The 14,268-nt window shown below is 34.0% G+C and overlaps 1 protein-coding gene across 1 annotated transcript in view; it reads right to left on the reverse strand.

Annotated features, from left to right (window-relative positions):
- The window catches only part of MUC19 (mucin 19, oligomeric), a 193,102-nt gene that overhangs the window by 144,854 nt on the left and 33,980 nt on the right, over window positions 1–14,268 (reverse strand). Inside the window, exons 16-26 of the mRNA XM_034935026.2 lie at window positions 13,231–13,290; window positions 12,030–12,258; window positions 11,144–11,261; window positions 10,567–10,627; window positions 10,266–10,363; window positions 5,876–6,086; window positions 4,997–5,119; window positions 4,400–4,523; window positions 2,820–2,955; window positions 773–865; window positions 20–104 (exon numbers count right to left, since the gene is read on the reverse strand). Coding sequence (XP_034790917.2) covers window positions 20–104; window positions 773–865; window positions 2,820–2,955; window positions 4,400–4,523; window positions 4,997–5,119; window positions 5,876–6,086; window positions 10,266–10,363; window positions 10,567–10,627; window positions 11,144–11,261; window positions 12,030–12,258; window positions 13,231–13,290 — 1,338 coding nt within the window. The remainder of the gene's footprint in view (window positions 1–19; window positions 105–772; window positions 866–2,819; window positions 2,956–4,399; window positions 4,524–4,996; window positions 5,120–5,875; window positions 6,087–10,265; window positions 10,364–10,566; window positions 10,628–11,143; window positions 11,262–12,029; window positions 12,259–13,230; window positions 13,291–14,268) is intronic.

The following is a 14,268-nucleotide window of genomic DNA, read 5'->3' on the forward strand; positions in this document are numbered from 1 at the left end:
ATGTTGTCATTAAACTTACCTGAATAGTAATAACCTTGATTTCTAATCTTGTCATTTGTGACTGTTCCATCACTGTTGAATATGTATTTATCAACTGGAACAGACTAATATTTAAAACACTTTGTTAGTTAATATTAATTTACAGTATTAATTTTAATGTAATATATGAACCCAAATTTTTATGTCATAAGATGTTTAATGCTATTGGATTAATTAATAAATATCTAAAATATAGACATTTTTAAAGCATTTTTAAGGCACACTTTGCTTCATTGTTTCTCATACCAACTCTGTGTAGCAGATTGTAAATAAATCTTCATCCCCAATGTGTGGATGCAGAAATGGAAACCTAAGACAGTAACTTGGGTATCCAAAGGTTAAACAGCTTGTAAAGGCCAAAGTCCAAACTACTCGTCTTCCCTTCCCATTTAGGTCTATTTCCACTTATAACATCAACTCCAAATAAATAAAACTCTAAACTAATGCCATTGCCTTCCTTCATAAATGGTCCGCAAAGTTTAACACTTCAATGAACACATAAATTTGATCCATAATCAACATATTAATTATATACGTATAGTAATTTTGATATACTTCAGGACCTTTGCAACTAGCCGGCACTTCCAGAGACTTCATCAATTTTCTATGCAATTTTACTTAAGCTTTGATGATACATAGTAAAGCTTCTCTTCTTCAACCTCAAAAATCCTGAATTTATAAAATAAGTGATATGATTTGACTCTGAATAAGCCTTAGAAAGCTTATTACTTACAGAATTCAAGAGAAGTGTAACGCTATTTAAGCACGTTCCTGTCTGACCACTTGGGCACGGACGGAGCTCAACACTAATAGACCAATCTTCATTCTGTAAAAAATGAATTTCATTAAAATGTTTATTAGAATGTCATTTAATGCTATTTATGGTATGCTATTACTAGGTAATTCATTCAAAATGAATGTTTGAATTTTAAATATGTACAATTCCTACTACAATCAGAGTGCTCTGAGAATAGAAACCTAGTTCAGCCCATAGTATAGCCTCAGGACTGGCCAAGAGCTTTATAGATGGTCCAGGTATCTTGCATAAACTATATCCGTGTAGTTTACCATTGATGAATTTTCATAGTCATCATTTTTTAATTTTATTTTTACTTTTTGTCTTCCCAAAGGGAATGTGCTGCCATGTAAGGACTCTTAGGAATTAGCAGTAACATAGTTTGCCTCTCTTCTCTGGACAGTTCACAATGTCTATTTAAATCCAATGTGGGAGGTATTTAATTTGTTAAACTGTAATATAAGTCATATCAAACATGGACTTCCAGATCTCATTTCAATGTCTGGAAATCTGTAATCTATAAGAAGCAAATGTTCCCTACGCTTTGTCATTTTTCCCTCTTACTTTCCCCATCCTGTATCCTAATGGATTTAGAGGAGCATAAAAAGAAGGAATGGCAGGCCTGGCACAGTGGCTCACGCCTGTAATCCCAACACTTTGGGAGGCCAAGGTGGGAGGATCACCTGAGGTCAGGAGTTCGAGACCAGCCTGGCCAATACGGTGAAACCCCGTTTCTACTAAAAATACAAAAATTAGCCAGGCGTGGTGGCGGGCGCCTGTAATCCCAGCTACTTGGGAGGCTGAGGCAGGAGAATCGCTTGAACCCAGGAGGCAGAGGTTACAGTGAGCTAAGATCAAGCCATTGCACTCCAGCCTGGGTGACAAGAGTGAAACTCCATCTCAAATTTAAAAAAAAAAAAGAAAAGAAGGAAAGGCAGATTATGCTGGTAGGCAACCAAAAAGCTTTATTTTGGAAGAGTGACTTTCAGTAGCAGCAACTACATTTTGTAGCTTATAGGACATTAAACAACATTTCTCAGTTCAGGATTCATAAATTCTGTTCATTTCTTACCAGACAGATTATATAAAATCGCTAATTCTCAGGTAGACTAGATTGCTAATCCTCTGTAGCACAAAATACAAAATGGAATCACTCTTTCATTGAAATTCAAATGACTTAAAATTTTAGTACTGAGAAGAATATAAATGTAAGAATAGCCTCTATCTTAGTGGTATTATTATATTATAAAAACTAAAAATAAATTTAAGGGAATAATAATGGAAGTGAAAGATGCTTCATGGAATGTAAAAGATTATTTTGACTGGGCGCGGTGGCTCACGCCTGTAATCCCAGCACTTTGGGAGGCCAAGGCGGGCAGATCACGAGGTCAGGAGATCGAGAACATCCTTTAAATGGTGAAACCCCATCTCTACTAAAAATACAAAAAATTAGCCAGGCGTGGTGGCGGGCACCTGTAGTCCCAGCTACTTGGGAGGCTGAGGTGAGAGAATGGCATGAACCCAGGAGGCGGAGCTTGCAGTGAGCCGAGATCATGCCACTGCACTCCAGCCTGGGTGAAAGAGTGAGACTCCATCTCAAAAAAAAAAAAAAAAAAAAAAAAAGATTATTTTATTTGAAGCAGTAGTGAACAGTGAGCACACACAAAGAAAAGCAGAAAAATGAAATAAGTTCCCTGTGTATTTAGATGATTATGAGTGAATGAAGAGCGTTCTATTTGTTAGGTTGTTTTTTTGCAAGGAATTTCCAAGGAGGACAGGTAGTGTTAATTTAATACTGACAGGTAATACCATCAGTGCCAGTATGTGATAGAAAGCATACGGAAATACATAGCCAGTAACTGAAGGATTGTTCACTTTTTATTTCTTTAAATACTAATTCAAGGTGAAGATTGTGTTCTAAATTGGTTGAGGAATAGCTTTGTTTGTATATCAGTTTGCTCAAATATTGCAGGCTATTACATACGTGAATGGCCAGGAAGTGGCAGTTTCCAGGAAAGTCGTACTTAACACCATCAAAGGTGGTAAGGGAACTTCCTTCCACCTTACATCTTCCAGGGCATAATGCTTCGGTGCAAGACCACTTTGCATCTTGGCATGTGCTATTAAAATGTAATGGTTATATTGAGGGTTATCAATTGTATTTTCTCTATGGTGAAAATAAAATATCACACTAAAAAATCATCACAAGTTAAGACATTTGGTTAAGCTTTATTAGACCATCTTTATTTCCCACCCAACGTCTCAGCTCTGATAAAATGTCTCATTGATGGTGGTAGCATGATATTTTAGAAGCCCTGACTATAATGATAACTTCTCATGAATTAAGCATATGAAACTTACAAGCTGGATTTCAGAGATTTTTAAAAATGGAATACGGTTCATTATCAGTATTAAAATACCTGCCACAAGCCACATTGTAGAATTGCACCGCACAATACATTGAGCGAGCTTTTGAAATGTGTCTCATCTAAATTGAGACCCACTATAAATGTAAAAGACATACAGATTTTGAAGACTTAAGCAGGAAAAAAAATTGTAAAATCTCTCATTAACTTGATTTCATATTAATTTTATGTGTAAATAATAGTATTCTAGATATATTGGGTAGTATAAAATACACGACTAAAACTAATTTCACCTGTTTCTTCATGTCTTTTAAAAATTTGTCAACTAAAAACTGTTGAATGATATATGTGGATCATTTTTGTAGCCTACATTATATTTCTCTTGAACAGTACTCTTATAGACATTTAATAAATTATAGCTACTATTATTTATAATTCTTCATACAAATTAAAATTAATTAATATGCATATAATATAAATTAATATTGATTATTATTACCAAAATAAAACATTTTCCATTTATAGAGAAAATAGATTTTTTTATTAAGCCAAATTATGTCCCCAGAAAGACACAATACATTTCAGGAAAAGCATTTTGTAGTATTGCAGAAATTTAGATCTTCAGAGAAAAGCCATAATGAAGACTGGGGAAATCTCAATGGTCATTATATTGTTGTGGAACTCAGAAGGAAGACTCAAGCTGGGTATTCAATTAATGGTGAAATCATCTACAATAACTTTTGGTACATTAAAATTTACTGATGAATAGATATATTATTCATCTTCACCAATCTAGCCACATATAAAAACTATTAGAAAAGTATTTGGCTCTTTCTAACTGTATGTTTTATTAAATATTCTTGGCAGAATTAGCATCATTATTGTTTCATTATTATAATCAAAATCTTATAGTATACTTTGTTCTATATTTGCAACTGCCAAGTGGTTTACTATTGAAAACACTGTTTTGGTTAGTGAATATTATCTTTTAAAGGTACCGAGAAAGATCATATATTTTATAATAAAAAACACACTGAGTCTAAAAACAAAACATCAACAACACAGAAAATGCAGTGAGATTGCTTTTTATTTCTTAAAAGTTTATTTTAAGGGTGCATTTAGGAATTTTTTCAAATTATATAAAAATATTGGTATTATTTTACCATCAGTAATATGTGAACAAAAAGCACACACATACCACTGAGAACCACAAGGACCTTCTCGGACTTCTCCTGGCTGATACACTGTTCCACTGGATTCACAGGGACATTCAGCTTTTAATACACATTTTCCTTTCTCTCCAACGTCATCCAACAGATAACCTAGAACACATCGTATAAGGCTAACCTCAAAACTCTACAAACATCAGTAAATTGTTCAGCAGTGTGTTGTGAAATTACTCTTGAGATAGTTCTTTCGAGCATAACATGCACTGAAAATGATAATTTCTTGTTAAAGCAATTACTCCTAATTTGAAAACTGGCAAGAGTATAGAAAACAATTTTCTGAGTTTGAGTTACTGCTACACAGTGCACAGTCCTATTGCACTCAATGTGGGACTAAAGCATATTCTGTGGAATACAGAAGCCCTCAGGTATTGTAGAGATGGAAATACGCATTAGCTTTAAAATTCTCTCTAACCCTCCTCTGCAGTTTGCTAAGAGGATATATTAGAAGTAGTTAAATTGTTGGAATGTTGTGCTATAAATAAGACACCACTCTGACATGACTTGAGTTCCACTTTGTTTTTGGCTTTTGTTTTGTTTTAGTGTAAATACTCTCATTGGTGTACTACCTTCTGGGCAGGTGCAGCCGCTCACACATTCACTGTCTTGAAAAGGAGCCACATTAGAACAAGTTGCAGGGTTGGAGGGTCCACATTCTTTGTAGATATGTTGTTCTGGACATCTTTGTGTTTCTGGAGAAATATAAAAATATGTGTACACGGATATTAGAGGAAACTAATGTAAAAATACACACTCTTCTAAGGAGGAGCTTTTCAAATGGAATTCTTTGAGTCTGAGTTACAAGGTAGAAGTCAGCCTTTAAAGGTACTCAGTACAACTAAATTATGCCAATTTCCTGTGCATTATTTTATGATACAATATCTAATTTACAGGAAATATATATTTTCTGTAATTTCATTTCATCATAAGTTGAAATTTATATTCTGCTTGTATTATGAGGATTGACTTAAGCATATGTGGAAAGTATGTTTGTATATGAAGCTCATATTTACATTTTATTAATCTTTTTGAAAGAAAATGATAACACTAATCAGTATACATTTGATAAACTGTCCAGTTATTTTTTACAGAATTTACTCGTGGTTTTCAGTGACTTTTTTTGATTGTAATGAGTACAACATTTTAAATTAGATCTTAACACAAAGCACTGCAATTTAAGGTGAGTCACATCACCTAAAAGAACCTGTTTCCTTGTAAGTACATGTGACAAACGAGACTTCATCATCTCTAGGATCCCCTTCCAAGGCTTAGAATCATTTGAGATTACATTGCAATAGAGCTTAACTTCAAAGTACTGTATACCTATGTATCAAACCTGCATGTTGTGCACATGTACCCTAGAACTGAAAGTATAATTTAAAAAAATAAGAAAAAAAAATACTGTAGAAACTTACAGAGTTGTAACTACAATGAAGGTAAAAACCTACCACAAACCACATCGGAATCGCTTCGCCAGGATTCAAAGGTGCCAGGACCATCTGAGGCACAGAGGCGGGACAGTTCTGAATAAGTGTCACATGTAGATGTTTTGTCTCTAGTTTGGCAGTATTCATCAATGCAGATCATTTTGTAGTCATTGGATAGAGCAGCAACCTTTCCACATTTCTCAAAGTAGGTTCCAATAATTTTGTTACAGTGCTACAAAATAAAGCATGTTATTTTATTAAAATGGGCAATAAAAATAAGAAAAATGGGCAATAAGGATAATGGGCAATAAGGAATTGTTTAAAGGATAAATACAGAAGTTTTTTGTTTTTGTTTTGCATTATATCCTGTAGCTTTGACAAGGAAAGTGCTTGGATGCTGTTTGAAATAGAGGTTTTTGAAGTATTATAGTTGGTAACATGACTCCTAAATGAATACTGTTGGATTCTTGGCATTTTGGATTGTTGTATAATGATGTTCATTGAAATGGAGGTTTTTGAAGTATTATAGCTGGTAAAGTGACTCCTAAGAGAATACTTCTGGAAACTTGGCATCTTGGATTGCTATGTAATGACTTCAAAATTTATTGTACTTCAGCTTATGCAAACCATCTTTAAAGGTGACATGAATTTTAGAGCTAGAGAAAATGGAAGCAGTGAGAAGAGAGATTGATTAATGCCAAAGATTGGGATGGTACCTGATAGAATACCATAATAGACAGAAGGGATATTGTCCCTTTAACTGTTAATCTCCTCATATTTTATAATCAAACAGATGACCATAAAATAAAGTGACTCTGTCCTTTCTTAGTCGGAGTCATGGGTATTTGCTCTGGGAACAACATATTTGTTCTGTTTCAGTAAAGGAAGTAATGACATATATTATTGAATGAAAAAAGTTCTAATTTCAACATAGTTCAACCACCATATCGCTGTTTTCTATTGTAACAATTTGTTTGTTTTTAGAGAAACAAAAAAGCTACTGTCGAACAAATGTACAATTTTTTAAATTATTATTATTTTTGAGACAGAGTCTCACACTGTCTCCCAGGCTGGAGGGCAGTGGCGCGATCTCGGCTCACCGCAACCTCCACCTCCCAGTTCTAGCAATTCTCCTGCCTCAGCCTCCCGAGTAGCTTGGATTACAGTTGCCCACCACCACGCCCAACTAATTTTTTGTGTTTTCAGTAGAGACGGGGTTTCACCATGTTGGCCAGGCTGGTCTTGAACTCCTGACCTCGTGATTCACCCGCCTTGGCCTCCCAAAGTCCTGGGATTACAGGTATAAGTCACCTCACCCGGCCCGAACGTACAATTTGTACCAACTAGGCTGGAGGCAGGCTGATAACATTCTCCAAATGTATAAAATTAAGTGAAACAAAATCTTCAAATATTACTCTTCATCTATTTATTTTTTGTACATTTTTCTCACTAGATTATAGATTTCTGTAGAGTAAGAAATATGAATTTTTATGCTCTGGGCTAAACACAATATCTTGTACATAAGTTGGTCCTTAGTAAATATACATTGGTTTGAATGTAAATTGATGTAATCATTTAACTAACACTTTTGAGCAGCAAGGAATAAGTTTTCAACGTATTATGCAACTACCGCAATGTATAATCCCTATTATCACGGAACTTCTAATTTTATGGGGAACATATGAGAAAAACTTGGGCAATTTTTATAGATGGTATCTTATTATAAGTACCAATGAGAGCCATAAGGTAAAAAAAAGAAAGAGAAACCAATTCCAACTGCAAAGATCAAGTAAGATTTCACAACGAAGATGCCAGATGATCTTGTATAATGCCACTGTGTAATTTTTTTTTTTGCTGTAAGATGACTGAATGGCTATAATTGCAACACCCTCTTTCAATAAAACAAAAATATTTTTATCAATACTAGCCACACATTTCTTGATCTTGAGAATCCTATTCTAGTTGCAATAGGAATGTGTGAACATTCATTCAGTCACCAAATGGATGCAGTCTATCAAATTCAACATAATAGCATTACAGAAGTGCAGAAAATTCACAGAGTAAATGATAACTATTTGCAAATGCTGTTGTCAAAAATATTACCTGTAACTTTCTTAAAAAGAAAGTAAAAGATATGAGGGATGACAATTCAGACTGGCTATCTGGGGCGAAAGTAAGGGAGTGGAACATAGTACATGGATTTCAAAACTGTAAGAGAGGAATCAAAGACAGTACCCATCAAGAGATGACAGCGCAAAGGTGAAGCATGTCAGTTTCCATAAAGACAAACTAAAACACTATGCAAAGGAAATTATAATTGCCACACTAATATATGGTAAATATCATAGTGTTTGGGGGGGAAATTATTTTGGCACATACAGCTAGACTAAAGCTGAAAAACAGAAAATAGGAACATTGGAGAGGAAGTAGTTACAGAATTCTAAGAAGAAGATATGAGTGCTTAGGAGAATATGGAACCAAGGGCTTAAATTGGAACCAAGGGCTACAAAGCCATGGTAATAAAAACAGCATAATAATGGCATAAATACAGACACACAGACCAGTGGAACAGAAGAGAGAGCCCAGAAATAAATCCAAACATACACTGCCAACGATCTTTGACAAAGGCACCAAGAAGACACAATGGTGGATAGGATGGGTTCTTCACTAAATGGTGCTGGAAAAACTGGTTTTCCACATGCAAAAGAATAAAATTAAACCCATATATTATACCATACACAAAAATCCATTCAAAATTAATCAAAGACCTAAATTTAAGGCCAGAAAATATAAAATCTCAAAAGTAACACAGGAGAAAAGGTCCTGCACATTGGCCTTGGTAGTGATGCTTTGGATATCACACCAAAAGCTCAGGCCACAAAAGCAAAAATAAACAAGTGGGACTGCATCAAACGGTGCTTCTGCATAGCAATGAAACAATTAACAAAATTAAAGCATAGCCTAAAAATTGGAGGTGAAATTGTAAACCATATATCTGATTAAGGGTTAATATCCAAAATTTATAAAGAACATATAAAACTCAAAAGTGGAAAAAGAAATAACCCAATTAAAAATGGGCAAAAGACTTAAATAGACATTTATCAAAAGAAGACATACAAATGGCCAACAGGTATATGAAAGGTGCTCAACATCATTAATCATCAGGGAAATGCAGCTCAAAACCACCAAGAGATACCACCTCACACCTGCTAGGATGGCTATTATCAAAAAGTTAAAAGATAACAGAGCTGGCAAGAGTGTGGAGAAAAGGCAAGTCTTATACACTGTTGGTGGAAATGTAGATTGGTACAGCCATTATGAAAAACATGATGGAGATTTCTAAAGAGATTAAAAATAGAACTACCCGCCGGGCGCAGTGGCTCACGCCTATAATCCCAGCCCTTTGGGAAGCCAAGGCGGGCGGATCACTAGAGGTCAGGAGTTTGAGACCAGCCTGGCCAACATGGTGAAACCCCATCTCTACAAAAAATACAAAAATTAGCCAGGCCTAGTGGCATGTGCCTGTAACCTTAGCTACTCGGGAGGCTGAGGCAGGAGAATCCCTTGAACCAGGAAGGCGAATGTTGCAGTAAGCAGAGATCATGCCACTGCACTCCAGCCTGGGTGACAGAGTGAGACCCTGTCACAAAAAAAAAAAAAAAAAAGAACTACTATATGACCCACCAATCTCTCTTTTGGGCATATACCCAAAGGAAATACCACCTTGTAAAGATATTTGCACTCCTGTGTTCATTGCAGCATTAATCATAATAACTAACATATGGAAACAACCTAAATGTTCACAAATAAACAAATGGATAAAGAAACTGTGGCTCATATATGCACAATGGAATATTATTCAGCCCTAAAAAAGAACAAGATCTTGCCATTTGGCATAACATGGATAAGCATGGATGACATTATACTAGTGAAATAAGCCAGAAACAGGAAGAAAGATGATCATGCAACATCTTTATGTGTAATCTTTTTACACATAAAGATGTGCAAAACCTACATGTGTAATCTTTTTTAAAAAATTAAGTCTGGAGAAATAGAGAACAAAACAGTGGTTACAGGGGCTGGGGAAGTCTTGAGATCTAATGTACAATCTGAAGACTGTAAGTAATAAAATTGTACTGTATCTGGGATTCATGCTAAATGAGCAGATTTCAGCTGCTCTTACCACAGAAACAAACAAACAAAAAAAAGTTGAAGTATCTTTCAGATGAGATGATGGATATGTTAATTTGCTTCCCTGTAGTAAATTTTTTACTATCCATGTGTATCACATACCAGACAAACATATATACATGTTGTCTATCTTAAATATACACAATAACATTTATTTTAAAAAAGAAACCAAGGGAACTATTGCTAGAATTTGCTACACAAGGAAATATAAATTTCTTACCTGTATTCCATCTTCACAAACTTCATAGCTTTTACCAACAGCATTGGGACAATCACCAGGAATTTTACTATTGGCAATGTGCTCATTAATATCTTGCCCTTAAAAAGACAGGATTGTTTAGTTTAAGTTATTCTTTTAATGTGTGCATTATTTTCAAGCTACATATGAACTTCGCAATGTAAAATTCTTTTTCATTTTAATGAGTTCTCATTCTTTAGATAAAAGAAAATTGAAAAATTATTTTAGTTTTTAGCTTTATTTTGGAAAGCAAGTTCTTAGGAATGATACATTGGAATGTTACCTGGAGTGCTGTTGAAGTTACCACAAAGACCACAAGTTGGATACTGCTTGTGAAGAGTGAGCTTTAAAAATAAATTACATGTATATGTTCATGAAATGTTAAACATATCTCAAAACAAAATGTACCCAAACCAAAGGGCCATGCCTCCTCAAATTCAATTCTATCTAAGCTGGTTACTTAGAGATGTTAGAGGGCTTTTTCTTAAGGACCTGGCTCTGGAATTTGAATAGGTCCTGAGGCCACCATTTACTAACTATGTGTCTTTGAAAAAATTATTTGGTACAAAAGTAATTGCAGTATTTGCCATTTAAAAGTAATGGTCAAAACTGCAATTACTTTCGCACCAGCCTAATAACTTTCTTATTCTGCATTTCCTGAGTTTCATCATTTGCAAAATATTATTAATAGTATTTTAAGATATTTTGAATATTAAATGAGATAATGTTTAGTATAGTAAGTAATACATAGAGATTTCTCAATAAGCCTTAGCTCTTACTTCCCTAATAATGTATTGTTTTCGTAACTTAACTAAAGGACAAAAAGCACAGGATTATAAGAAAATCATAGATAGACTTACTGAGAGTTTGTTATTTTTGTCCCACATTAAAGTCAGGATTCCTCTACGGCTATTCAGAACATTATGTTCTCCATATTTTTTTATGTGAATCAACTTATTGTTATATGGTATATGTACACTGAAAAATATAAAATACAAGTATATGTAAAAAGGTAAGAATCATACTATTATAATATGTTTTCTGATAATTCATGTCACCCAACAATTTAGTGTCTTATACTTGCTGGTAAATATTGAAGTTTTTTTTATCAATTCAGAGAAAGAGAAACAATGGCTTTTTTGAATATTGGAAGAACTTCTAAAAAACAACTAATAGATCCTTGGGGCTTTGGAGAAATAAACAGGATGAAACATTGGTTTGGTGTCAGAAAAAATAACTTGAAATGTTCACAAGTAGAATATCATGCCTCATTTTCTTATCCTGGAAAGTATTCAAATATGCCATTCCTTCCAAATCTGAATTGCTCCCTCTAAAAATTACGGACTAAGAGTTTTAATCTCCTCAATTTCTAACTTATAAAATCTTAAATTTATACTTGGTGTTAAACTTGCAAATGAAAACTGAAATGTCCTGAGATGTTCAACAAAAATATTCAGTTTTGTTGAATACACGTTTCCCATAATCTAGATAGTCAGTATACTCAAACAACAGAATTTTTTTCCTTCTTGTTATAGGAATAAATATAATGTCTTCCAATCCGAAATAGGTCAAAGTCTTACACATTTATCAAATTCTTGGCCAATGATCAATTATAAATATCGATAAGAGCATCAAAATAGGAAGAAAGTATCATCTCCCTTTTTATCTTTTTCTTTTTTTTTCCTTTTTTGCTCAGGTTACTTCAAATAATTTTATATCATTTACCCAAAACACTACGTTATTTACCTTTCTCCATTAACTAAAATGGTGTCACCAAAAATAGAGATGTCGTTATTGTCAATTAGAACTGTTATTTTTTCAATCTCACTATCATTGTTTCGTTTGATCTCAATATTGAAATCCCCTCCAGATTCAACGCAGTGACGGCAGAAAGTGTACGGGCATGAAGATTCAAATAAAAAGATGCGGCCGTTGAAAGATTTATATGCTCCTTTGCTCCAGGTAGATATTTCACCTATAAAATATTCAGAGGAACGTGTACATAATTATTTAGAACAATTAGCATACCTTCTAGGTCTGTTTTAAAGTGTTTTTGTCCTAAGAGAAATAAAATCACTGACAGGTTCAATTCTCACAGCCACCACCTTAAATCAGTGCTTTCTTTCTTTCACTACTGCAAAGACTCACTAAAACTAGTACATGAGTACTTCTTTAGCATACCCTAAGTTGGCTATTCTGGCTAAAATAAAGCAAGATTTAAAACATCTTGCTTCCCATAGGAAAACAAAAATTGTCTCTAATATGGGAAGGAATATATGGAGGGACGTGGTGGTTTGTATGCTTTCTTGCTTTGCTTTTTTTGTAGAGATAGTTTTTCTAAGTCTGAATAAAGTCCCATTTATATTGAATGAAGGTAAAGAATTATGTCATTTATCTCTATACATATAAATGTGTGTATATATGAATGTGTATACATGTATGTATATATGTGTGTGTGTATACATGTTTTTTGGAGAAAAAATAGTACAAATGTGATATCACTCAAACATACAACGATTAAACAGACAGATGATGGGGACATTTTAAAAACTAGTTTCAGGCTGGGCACAGCGGCTCATGCCTGTCATTTCAGCATTTTGGAAAGCTGAGGTGGGAGGATCATTCGAGGTCAGAAGGTCAAGTCTGACTGGGCAACATATCAAGACTCTGCCTCTACCAAGAAAAAGGAATATCCAGGCATGGTGGTGCCTTCCTATAGTCTCAGCTACCCAGGAGGCTAAGGCACGAGGATTCATGCCCAGGAGTCAGAGGTTATGGTGAGCTATGATTTCACCATTGCACTCCAGCCTGGATGACAGAATGAGACCTTGTAAATAAATAAATAAATAAAGCTAGTTTCAAATTTTGTAAATTTTATTCTGTGACCTCATTAGGTACTGGCTTGGGCATAAATATATGAATGAATATCACAACCATTTATACTTACCAATAATTGCATTTGTTTCTGAGTATTTTGGAGTTGCTTCTGGAATGTGGGATCCTTTTTCTGTTCAACACAATGCATAGATTATTTCAATGTTAAGACATATATTCATTTTAAATATACAAGATATTGGAACTTCTACATGGGAACTTAAAAGTGGGCATTGAAGGCCATCAATGAATTTTTTATTCTGTATATTATATGACACATATAATAGATAACTTTGTGAGAGCTGGGACTTGCCAAAGTCACTCACATACATGATTAACTCTACAGTCCACACTTTTTCAGTATGTTCACGAATCATTAAGAGCTTATGCATTTGCAGTCCTGTACAATTACTAACATATGCTGCACCCCTTAAAGAAATATTTTTCAGCTTTGGAAATAAAACATTGCATGCTCATTTTTATCAGGAGCCATGACACAAATAGGACCGAGGTACATTTTAGTAAATCAGTCTATTATCTAATACTAATAATTTAATTATCTATAAGGAAAATTCAATTCTCCCACTCACAGGGCAAAATCTGTATACTTTAAAACTTTACATTTCCCATGATTGTTTATATCTAATGACCCTTTTTTGTAACCAAATAAATTTATATTCAATCATAGGGTAAAGCCTAAAAGCAAGCAACAACAACAATAACAAAAGTAGATGTTTTGATAGAATTGTAAAATCTTTTCCAAAATGCTCTTTATCATCTATCTTGAAGCTTCTTCTCTTTGCTACAGGTTGTATTTACTCAGACTGAGAGGAAATATATTGAACTCCTAATTTATTTATGAGGGCATTTTAAAAATACTATGTCTAAAATAGTAAAGGAGTTGTAATATGTTTTATTTGAATTTCCCTAAAATGTGGTTTAATCTCTCTATTTCATGAAATTGTTTCAAATACTTAGTTGGCCATCTAAACTTTAGTATCCAAAGAGAAGTAGCACTTAAGAGTTCAGTATGAGAAAAAATAATATCAAGTCCTAGTAAATCAATAATCAGCAGAACATTACAACATTGTAAGTGTATATATATGTGTGT

This window comes from Pan paniscus, chromosome 10 (assembly GCF_029289425.2).
Source record: "Pan paniscus chromosome 10, NHGRI_mPanPan1-v2.0_pri, whole genome shotgun sequence".
Taxonomy (NCBI): domain Eukaryota; kingdom Metazoa; phylum Chordata; class Mammalia; order Primates; family Hominidae; genus Pan; species Pan paniscus.